Source organism: Gobio gobio (genome assembly GCF_949357685.1).
Source record: "Gobio gobio genome assembly, chromosome: 15".
NCBI classification, from domain to species: domain Eukaryota; kingdom Metazoa; phylum Chordata; class Actinopteri; order Cypriniformes; family Gobionidae; genus Gobio; species Gobio gobio.
Window position 1 is genome coordinate 10606495 of NC_137108.1, and position 11677 is coordinate 10618171.

The 11677-nt window shown below is 39.8% G+C and overlaps 1 protein-coding gene across 1 annotated transcript; it reads left to right on the forward strand.

The window, feature by feature from the left end:
- Positions 1-2685: 2685 nt before the first annotated feature.
- On the forward strand, positions 2686-10900 carry irx2a (iroquois homeobox 2a). Its single transcript, XM_079837853.1, has 6 exons — positions 2686-2951; positions 5898-7270; positions 8273-8675; positions 8929-9597; positions 9925-9994; positions 10248-10900. Exons 2-5 carry the CDS (start codon positions 6812-6814, stop codon positions 9972-9974), a joined length of 1581 nt encoding a protein of 526 aa, XP_079693979.1. The 5' UTR covers positions 2686-2951; positions 5898-6811; the 3' UTR covers positions 9975-9994; positions 10248-10900.
- Positions 10901-11677: the final 777 nt, after the last annotated feature.

The following is an 11677-nucleotide window of genomic DNA, read 5'->3' on the forward strand; positions in this document are numbered from 1 at the left end:
ATATACATAAACCCCACATACGTGGCATCATTTTTGTAATGACTTATCGGGAGAGGAAAAAGTTTTAGTCGCATGACGTCGGTTAATGAAAACGCTGTCATTTCGCAATAGTTTTTTAATGACATTTAGAAAATATCGCAAACGTTTTGCGCAAATCTGTAATGGAATTGCAGCTACTGTTTCCATGCAGAACTCCAGAACTCATGTGAAAACAAGAGGCAGGATTTATCTCACTAACCAATCACATGCAATCATAACCGATCATTTCCTAACATATAGCGCGATGATGGCATTTCCTCCTCTCACTGTCATTCTCACTTACCCCCCACTAAACCCACTGCACACTTTAGGGGGTCTGTTAAAAGTCAATGGCCTCAGGGGAGGCAAGAGTGACACGGCCTCCTGCTGTAACTTCACCTGTGGGCGTCGCTGTTCGGCAGTGTTATTTTACAAAAACGAGTGACTTTTACACTTTAATGTCCCATTTTGTAATATTTGTGTTGTTTGATTTTTGTAATATTGATTATTTTCTCATTTCTGCCTCCCTTGCCTCCGCGGAGGAAACGCCCATGCAGTTTCTTTGGCTGGATCTATTTAGTTTTTTTTTTTAAATACTTTAAAATTGCAACTTTTAATGCACCATGATGAACATGTTTTCCAGTTCGGAATGTCATTTTTTGTGTGGTTTAAAATTAAAAAAAGTTTTCACTTTAACACATTCTGTTGACTATAAGTAATGTTGCACCTACATGTCTACTATTAGTATTAGTAGATTGGTAGGGTTAGGGTTATAAAAAGTTGACATGTAGTTGCAAAGTTACCTATAGTAGAATGTCTGTTGGAGGAGCATCACAATAAATAGTTGGCAGATATTAAGCAGACAGTCTACTAATACTTTAATGAGAGTTAGTTTACATGTAGTTGCAAAGTCACTTGTAATCAATAGAATGTTCAAAAGTGACCATCAAAATAAAGTGTTACCAAAAAAAAAAAAAGTGTCTAGGTGGTGTAGCCGTCGGATTAATAAGACATTTTATTATAATAGATTTTGTTATTTTTTACCCAACAAATCAACCCAGCATGCAGTATGCCATTTAGTTGACGGGACAAGAACGTCATAAAATAGAACATGAAATAAGGGACCTTAATCTGACACAGTGACAATCGTAATAGACAAAAAAAAAAATAATGTAGTCTGAACCAGGCATAAGCTTGAATCATGCTCTAAACATAGTGTTTTCTACCTTTCATTGTCTTGGACGTCCTTATTTGTCATTGACCCATAAGCCCGGAACACACCAAACCGACGGTCGGCCGACTAAGATTTCTCTGTGTTCCGCACCGTCGGCTGAAGTTGGTCCTCGTCGGCTATTAATCGGGCCGATTCGACATCGCGCTCATCAGTTAGTCGGGCCATCTGATCATTCTGATTGGCTGTTCTTCTACTGCCACCTGCTAGTACGTAAAGGTATTTCGTCTTACGCATGCGCAGAAGGGACGTGTTACTTGGCCGTCGGGTGTCGAGCGTCCAACTTTGTACCCAGACGCTGCCGACATGAGCCGACCCCCCAGTCTGCTTTCGTCGCCCCTAGTTCCTCAGCATCGGCTTGGTGTGTCCCGGGCTATAAATGTCTGTGGACAGACACGAAAATGAGCATCGAGGACACCAACTCTGGTTGGACGAAGTAAGACATCTTCCTGGATCAACATATTTTGCTGATCCTGGAAAAACATTAATGTCAAAAAAGTTTGTCTTACCCTTCTCACTACCCCTAAACTTAACCTTACCAATAAGTTTTCCCGAAAACTGAGGGAAATGATAGATGAATTACACTGATGTAGAAGCACCTACCCCTGGTGGTAAGCCTAAACTTGACATACACTGTAAACGTGTCCCTCAAATCTGATTGGTTGATTGCAATGTTGTTCCAGGATCAACAAAGATGTTGAACATGTTGTGCTTGGTGAAATCACATTCACCCTGGTGGGACAGTGACTTCCACCCCACTACAGTTATAGTAGCCCACCTAAACAACGCAGACTGTCTCAGTTTGCATCGACAGAGAGACTGACTCTTGTCAAACACAATGTGTCATTTGATACAGCATTCCCATCATGTGGATTTGTTCCTCCTGCATTTAAAAGTTGCAGAGAAAGAGATGTGAGAGTAAAAATGCAGCCTGCCCGCTCTTGCTTTTTTACATTCGGAAAGCATTGCCGAAACATCCATGGCTTTCTGCAGCATGTTAAACAAATTGAGACTGTGTGCGGCGCTTCACGACTCTATTCAACTCGGAGATGCAGAGCGGCCGAGGAAGCAAACATCTGTGTTCCTCCACACACTTCATCAGAGGCACAAACGCTGCTCGCCCAGAGGAACGTGCTTACAAAGTGATGGGGCTCAGGGTTTTTCACTGGGGGCGAGGTACTGATTTGAAACCCCCTCCGCTGCCAAGCGCATGGATAGCTACTGATTAGAGGTCTGGCGAGCTCGCCGATGCCAGTTGGGTGAGATGACGGCTGTCGCCACCCTTCCTCACCCCCGTAGGGCCCACTGGAGAAGACCAAAGACATTCTCCCCTGACAGAATAGCACATAGCCCCAAACCACCAGGGTCAGAGCATTGAGAGAGCAGTATCTGCACGCTGCACCGGCACCTTGAAAAAGACGTGAATTATCGCAGAGACAAATTGCTTTTTGTGTTATGCTTATCTGCGCTCTCGTTTGCTCTGGCTCAGCTCAAATTTGCTGCTTTTTGTGATATTCTGTATCTGACTTTTTTCTCTTGTGAAAGATCTCGCTCGCTGTAGAAACACGACGGAATGAAAGCAAATCTAGCTTTCGCTAAGGTGCCTACGGACACGCAAACGTTCATCTATTTCTTACATTTCGGGATTTGTGGGCATTCAAAGGAAAGTTCAAAGCCGCCGTTTGCCATGTTCAAAGGAAACGTAAGTTGATACGGGTCATTTTAGCTACCTCACGTTATGTTTCCATGGAGCACAGTGTACACGGCTTCTGATAGCAGATTCACCATTGAATCACGAATGTGTAAAGGTTCCTTTTGCTAATTTGCTCCTCCCATGGGTACGGTCGTCTCACTGTGATTCTGAGGAGCAAAGTGAGCATCTGTCCTGTACACTGTTTAGTGTTTTGTTCACCTCAGTGTTTTGTTTCAAAATTCAGGAATGTTAACAGGTGCATGAAGATGGCTTTTTTCCCCCCAGGACAGTGCTACAATATGATATTTCTAACATATTCTATACAGCAACCTACTATTTTAGGGACTGGCCTTTTTTCTCTCCCTCTCTCCTCAGACCTCTTTGCAGTATCAACAGACACACATGCATGAGGGAAGATAAACATACACTCTCCAAGATTTATTTGCCCAAATACATACAGTGTGGGCCAAAGAGAATTGTACTTCACAGAAATAGCACTTCAAACCCTGTCAGCTGCCCGGCATTCACATTTCAGAGTTAAGAATATAAAATCAATAATCATTTAGTCATAAGGGTAAATGAAGTAATATAAGATCAAAGTATACCCTTTGGCCACTGAAGTTGCACTGAGTAATTTATCTCATCAAAAGGCAGTACTGCTAATCCCTGTGCTTTTCACTGGAGCTGCCACAGCCGAGCTGTATTATCCTTGAGTAAACAAGTTTGAAGAAAAATATGAAAAATCAATAGTTGTTTCCTTCTATCCAAATCGATGGCATGCATCATAAATCTGACTCTGTAAGGAGCCGGTGTGTGAGTGTGAGTGTGTGTGTGTGTTTGCTCCCAGTGTAATCAGCTTTATTGAGCATAAGGACCCGTATAATTACAGATTTTGTCAGTAAAACTTGATCAATGGCCTAAAAGGCAGGTGAGTAAATGTTCTATTGGGAAATCCAGCTGATTGTATTCACTGTTCATGACAAACACTACATGTTGTGCAATTCTGCAGATGATGGTAATAATAATAATAATAATAATTATTATTATTATTGTTATTATTATTATTGTTATTATTGTTGTTGTTGTTGTAACACTTTAGTATGGAACACATATTCACTATCAACTACGACTTTTGCCTCAATAAACTGCTAATTTTCTGCTTATTAACAGTTAGTAAGGTAGTTGTTAAATTTAGGTATTGGGTAGCATTAATGGATGTAGAATAGTGTCATGCAGAATAAGGCATTAATATGTGCTTTATAAGTACTAATAAACAGCCAATATCCTAGTAATATGCATGCTAATAAGCAACTATTAATAGCATGAATTGAACCCTAAAATAAAGTGTTACCATTGTTATTATTAGTAGTAGCAGTATTTATGTCAGCTATTTTAAACTAAATAAATGAATTATGAAATTAATTAGTTACATTTATATAGCGCTTTTCTAGGCACTCAAAGCGCTTTACATATAGAAGGGGGAATCTCCTCAACCACCACCAATGTGCAGCATCCACCTGGTTGGTTACATGGTCACCATATGGTTACATGTATTTTTATATAACCATGCTTAATAAATACAATTATTTATTTTGTGTTATTGCATGCATTTCAATTTTATGCATTCATGATATGGTCATGTAAATAATGAAATGATACACAAAATAATGAAAACTGTTTTGCGTGAGTGAATTACAATAACATACAATATGTGTGCAATATTCCTACGTTCTGAGTAAATATGCAAAAAAAATATATATATAAACATTATAAACATTCTATAGCCTATATATATATATATATATATATATATATATATATATATATATATATATATATATATATATATATATATATATATATATATATATATATATATATATCATGTTTTCATACATGCGCGTCAGCATCACCATGCAAGCCTATTGTCAGTTAATTCCATAATTTCATGTTTGAAGGCTTCTGCCGGTGAATTGGATAAGGGCATTTCACTGATACTTAGCTGCAGTCTTGGGCTGAATCTCCTATAATTCCATCATGTTTGCTGGGACTAAAATATCATGAGGGTTTCTAAGTATGGAAGTTAACCTAGTTAACCTACTGCCCCCTGCTGTGCGGCGCGCGCTCTCGCTCTCAGTCCCGCGTGCTTTATCTGTCCTCTGTGAGCCATCATCGCCAAATTAATTCCAGTCTTTACAAATTACTTTACCATAGAAAATATAAAAGATGGTACAAACAGTGCGGAATATAGGTTGCAAATTAGACCTGCTATAAATCTCTAAATCAGAAATAGTAATACATAAGGGCTTAAATAAAGATATTTTAATCAACTGTATCTTAGACAATGAATAATACAAATGCTGCGTTTTAATTTGAACATTTGTCTCACCACTACCACGATTATTTAACATAGCATGACAATAGTTTCCCCTTGAAAGCCAGTTTAATTGATATTTCTATTCATTTTCACCAATCTTTAAATACATTTTAAAATTAGCATTGCTAATATGCGATTTATTTTATTGATGTTATTTGACAGAGTACATTACGGATTTTATGTGCATGCCATTTTTATTCAATACATTAAGTGATATATAGGCTATATTTAATTCCAAGTATTTAAGAAACGGTACCTTGAAAAAATATACCACAATGCATCCGGGTTTTACCAATACATTTCTTCATCCCGACTCGGAGAAAATGGATATCAATTTTAAATTTGTAATAATAATAATAATAATAATAATAATAATAATAATAATAATAATAATAATAATAATAATAATAATAATAAAAAAAATTAAAAAAAACATATATTACACACCCCGTCCGCCAGTCCGCCACCTCATTATTTATTTCAGTTATAATTTCCCCGTGTGTGTGTTTTCGTGTCACGGACAGTGATGTGTTGAAGAAAACTATTCCTGCTGAATTAATTCTAAATATATGTTACAGGTATGTGGAAGACAAACTCGTGCTGTCACGACTGAAGACCTCCTGCGATTAGAGAGGAGAAATATGACGGGCTGAGTGGAAGAAGACTCACACCTCCCACCGGCCTGAGCGCGCACTGCTCCTTCAACAATTAATACAAGAGCCGAGCAATCTTTAACAGCAACGTCACATTCACTATAGCATGCTGTTGATTACAATTAATCTTTGATTACAACCGCGCATTTTACATTACAGAGCTCCGCGTTACAATAAATAATTACAAATGAAATAACAGCTTTTGACGATAACACTTGGTTACAGTGTATTTACAGTTCACGAATCATGACTGCACAATTCACTCTTGGGATATTGGGAGATACGCATATTGGGAGATTTTGCTGATATGTAGGCCTAATCATAATAATATGTGTATTGTTTTGATACGTGTTTTAAACCAAATGAAAATTAAATTCTTAAGAATGTAGCCTCATTTAAATGTACAAAATATATTTGGATATTTATTAGCCCATTGCATGCAATTCATTTTACGTTCTGTGTTGTAGCCTACATTAAAAAAAAAAAAGCTGTTTTGTAAGCAATTAGAAATAGCACTATGATATAGTTTATTAGTAATATTGTGTGGTTATGCACTGTAATGTGCACGACCAAAACCTCTTCAGCCATGGTGGGAATTTCTCCTTTTTTTTTTTTTTTTAAAGAAATGACAAATGATGTGGCTTCATGTCATCCGTCAGCAGCTGAAATAAATCAAAAAGAAAGAAAAACGCAATAGATAAACGTCGGGAACGCGACGACGAGAACGCACGGGCTGCTTTCTGTGCGGGTTTTGTTCCGGAATTGCATTTCACAGCGCGAGAGAGGGGGCGGAGATGGAATATTTAGATGAGCTGTGATTGACAGCTCCTGTTTCTCCAATGCTCTCAGAAACTCGCCTGCTCCTTCCAGCAACTCTTCACTCTCCACTCCCGAGCACTACAAACAAACGGACGCTAGGGGATCTTCATGACGGCACTCTGCTGATCGCTCCTCTTTTGCGCTTTTATTTATTTTCTTTTATTAGTTTATCCCTGCGCTCGGCGGTTAAATGCGCTGATTCTATCGATCAGCCCGTTTTCTGCCCTCCTGCTTTCCTCTACTGGAGAGAAACTATAATAATGTCCTATCCTCAGGGTTACCTCTACCAGCCCCCGGGCTCTCTGGCGCTGTACTCCTGTCCGCTGGCCGCCCCGAGGAGCGAGGAGCTGGCCCGGTCCTCGTCCGGTTCAGCGTTCAGCCCGTACGCCGGATCAGCTGCGTTCACAGCCTCGGCCAACGGATTCTCCAGCCCTCTGTCCTATTCAACAGATCCAGCCACGGGATTCCCGTCCTACATGGTAAACAGCCCTGTTGTGGATGTAGAGCCGTCGCCATTCACAAGTCATTGTTCTTGATAGGAATGCATGAATATTGCATGATAGCACGGTTATAGTTTTGGTTGTGGGTTCGGGAGTTGCATGCATGCGAGCGCGCGCGCGCGCGCGTGTGTGTGTGTGTGTGTGTTTCAAAGGGAAGCTCGCGCAGGTCATGAATACAAATGTCGCACGCTCGGTGTTACTCGGGTGCAGAATACAGCTGGACACAATTTAAAAGTTGTTTTGTACAGCAATAAAGTCATGGATAAAACGCACAGCCGTGAACGCGAAACAATAACAGCGTGTCTAAATATTTCTTTCCCGGGCCCACTTTTACACTTTAAACAGGCCTGCGTTATTTTTAGACAATGGGTGAAATTATTAGTTGCGAACAGTGAGAAAAACAAGTGTACAATTGCAGAGGGTAAATTTATTGACTTGGGGTTTGGAATGATGTGCGGTTAAATAGGCGTTATTTAATCGTCAATTGATGAATTGCAATGCTAATGACATGGCACATGAAAGCGGGTAAAAACGGTCCATATCCAGTGGTTTTCTAATAGGATTTGTAATGCTGCGCTTCACTGATATGCTTCTGACACTGAAAGAGCACTGGGAAAGTCAGCCTGGTGATTATGCAAAATGGCTGCAATTACCCATTATCTGTTATCCACCCCAGTCCCATGTAATTGTGCATTCTGATAATTGCATGAAGGATTAATCATTGTTTATTGGCTTAATTATTATTACTATTATATTTTTGGTTACACTTTATAATAACATTCATTAATAACATTAACATTGTATAATGCAGAACAGAGCATTGGTTAATGTGCATTCAAATGCGCGCTATAATTATTTTAAAATACAGTGTTTGTTTATGAATTATGAAGTTGTACATTTTTGTTTTACAAAAAATAAATAATTAGGCTACAGATGACTGACAAAATTTTTTATTTTAATATTTATTTTTTATTTTTGAAGGGGTCTCCGTATGACGCGCACACTACGGGGATGGCAGGAGCCATAAGTTATCACCCGTACGGGAGCCCCGGTTACCCGTACCAGCTGAATGATCCCGCTTACCGAAAAAATGCCACGCGGGATGCGACGGCGACGTTAAAAGCGTGGCTGCAGGAGCACAGGAAAAACCCTTATCCCACGAAAGGAGAAAAGATCATGCTGGCCATCATCACGAAAATGACCCTCACGCAAGTGTCCACCTGGTTCGCCAACGCCAGACGGAGACTCAAGAAGGAGAACAAGATGACATGGGCACCGCGGAATAAAAGTGAAGACGAGGATGAGGACGACGGCGATGGAGAGAGAAAAGATGAGCGCACGGATAAAAACATGGACAACAGTGAAGCGTCTGCGGAGGACGAAGGTACATTATTATTATTTTTTTATTATTAGGCGGATTGAATATTAATGCATTACGGTTGGTCTGCATTAAAATTGACAGTGTTATAAAATGCACTGCTTGTATTGAATTGTTAAATTAATTGACATCTATATAGCCTACGTCATAGCCTAATAATTGTACAGTTAAGACCGTTACGTCGTAATGCAATTTTAAGAGTTTTATAAGTTTTCGTTTTGACAGCAGTAACTCATGGCTGTGTTGTTTTTGTGCACAGGCATCAGTTTGCACGTCGATGCCCTGACAGATCACTCCTGCTCAGTGGAATCGGACGGGGAGAAGGTCACGTGTAGGACCGGAGACCTGGTTTGTGATTCTGGACCTGATACCAAGGACAAATGCGACTCGAGCGATCTCGACACGGGCCGCGAGGAAAGGCAAAGAGGCCCGTCACCCAAGCCAGTGACCTCTTCCCCTCTGACTGGGGTGGAGGCTCCTCTCTTGACCCATCATCACCGAGAGGACACCCGAAACAGCACCAACAAAACATGCCTGGACGGTCAAAACCAAACCGTCAAACCTAAACTATGGTCATTAGCCGAGATCGCCACTTCGGACCCAAAGCAGCATCAGCATCAGCAGCACTTGGGACAGAACTGTCCCCCGGGCGTTGGCCTTTTGACCTCCACGGCGGCCAGCGCGTCCCCGGCGGGCGCAGTCTACCCCGCCACCTCCATATTAGGAAGACCTCTTTATTACACCTCGCCGTTTTATAGTAATTACACAAACTATGGCAACTTCAGCCCGCTGCAGGGCCAAGGGATACTGCGCTATAATTCAGCTGGGGAGGGACTCCTGCACAAACAGAGCGGCGACCCCCTACTAAAGACTAATCCAAACCAGACTGAACAACATTTCAGGGCCTCCAATGCAGAATCCAAAAAAGGTGCGTAAAGGGTGCATATAAACTGTTGATCTTCGACAGCTAGAATTTGACATGTTATTTATGAACTAATTACACGGTTAACGAAACGCCTATCTAATTATATCAAACGCAACTAGTTGAGACACTTTTTTAATGTAATCCCGCACTTGATTTCCTTGTTGTTGTAGAATCATTGTTAATCACGTCGCGAGGTTTTTGCAATTGCTTTTATTTCATTTTAAATTTTTTTGGAACGGTAGCGTCAAGGCTACATTATAGGAAATATTTAAGCTGTCAACACGGTGTAGTCTCTTTCCCTTTACTAAAATGGGTTTGCATTTTCTACAGACCCCACCGAGGTTTTCACAGTAAGACCCCAGTCTTACCTGTCGAGTTAAAGACGAGGAAGACCGTTCAAGTAAGTCGCTAATTTTGAGTGCAGGTTTTTATCACAACATTGGAATGTTTCCAAAGGCCACTTCCTCATACTAATGTTCCCCTGTTATGATTATGAATATTATGAGGCCTTCCGATCTACTCCATAAGAGTTTTTAGGATAGGCTATGTATGGATGTATACATTTTACGCAATACTTTTATTTTATTCTTTTTTTTGTTGTTGTAATCTTTCGACAAATCGACTGATGTAGGTTTTGTTTCCTTGGTTCACAGGTAGGTGTCACAATTGCTTTGAACAAAGCGAACAAGCCATCACCCCTCTCTCTCTTTCTCTCTCTCCCCAAGCTGTTTTAAACTAACATTTGCCTCTTACGCGGATCCTTTTGTGTGCCACTGTACACCCACGGACTACAGAGCACCTGCCTATATTACAATAACACGTCCGATTAAAAAAAAGGAAAGAAAAGAAAAGAAAAGCGAATTTTTTAAGGCACAATAGCCAGTCTGGTTTGGATGAACCTTTCATTTATCGACGAAGTACTTTTTTTCCCCCAACATATGTGACTTTTCGATGAGGAAACTTATTTCTCAGGATCCTTATAGTAGCTTCATTGCCACCGGTTACAGTAAACACGCGGAGACATTATCGACTTCCTATAAGACTTTATGTGCTAGAGGTGTGAAGTGTAAACGAGAACTCGGGACTGGTATAAACTTGACTAAGAGTGGAATACATTTGATATTTATTTTTGTAATGCCTATAATTTATGCAAGTTGTATTGCAATGGTTACTGAACATTGTTTTGTAAATAAATTATGATTGGTTTTTATTTAAAAAAGCCGAAGTTACACAATGTTGTTAACAAGGAGACTTTTACTAATTTATATCTCTGATTGTAAATAAAATGCGCTAGTCTGCACTGGCACCATTGAGTGTGGACTGTTTTTGAAAGCTTGAAAACTGACATCATTTTCTCATATCTTTAAATACATTATTTGTACCATCATAAATTATATAGACAAATTTAGACTTGACATACAGATCATAAAATTACGTCAAATGATAGGCTATTGCATATTTAATGTAGGACATCATTTAGAATTTACCCAGTTGTTCCTATTTTTTTTAATTGCTACAAAAAGATTATTTAAAATATCCAGTGTCTCTGAATATGAAGCGTGAATGTTGCACGCGGTCTTGATGGCAGTGAATAATAGAGGCTGCTTATAATCCAGGCCTTCATCTATTTTTCAGCATGATGAATACAGGGCTGGAAAGGAAGCGTTATGAGCTCCCGGCGGGGTTTTAAGATGGTCAGTCGGGCTTCATTATAGACCGATATTGAACGATCCATAAAATCGTGTCTAAACATCTGCCAGCTCCAATGGGGCCCGCGCGCCTGTGTGATGGCAATGACGTCTCTTTTATACGGGCCACCCCGTTAAAATTGTAAAGGCGTTAGTTAAACAGATTACTGCGGCTCACTGTGTGTTAACCTCAACCACCTTTCGCTACAGCAATTATATTTGTGCGCAAATAATATAATGTAATAGGCTATATTGTAATATAATATAATAGAGAGCTAATCGTGGACTAGCCTATATTGTAAATGTAGATTTTAAAGGATTAATGATTAAATAACCATAATTAACTCATTTTTTTTTTCAGTGTATTGTAATATTTCACACGCGTAATGCCCTAA

Bases quoted from the DNA above. Each gene is read 5' to 3' on its own strand.
- irx2a (XM_079837853.1), top strand. From the start codon at position 6,812: ATGCTCTCAGAAACTCGCCTGCTCCTTCCAGCAACTCTTCACTCTCCA. The intron at 8,676-8,928 runs GTACATTATTAT...TTTTGTGCACAG, and splicing joins AGCGTCTGCGGAGGACGAAG to GCATCAGTTTGCACGTCGAT. The intron at 9,598-9,924 runs GTGCGTAAAGGG...CATTTTCTACAG, and splicing joins CAATGCAGAATCCAAAAAAG to ACCCCACCGAGGTTTTCACA.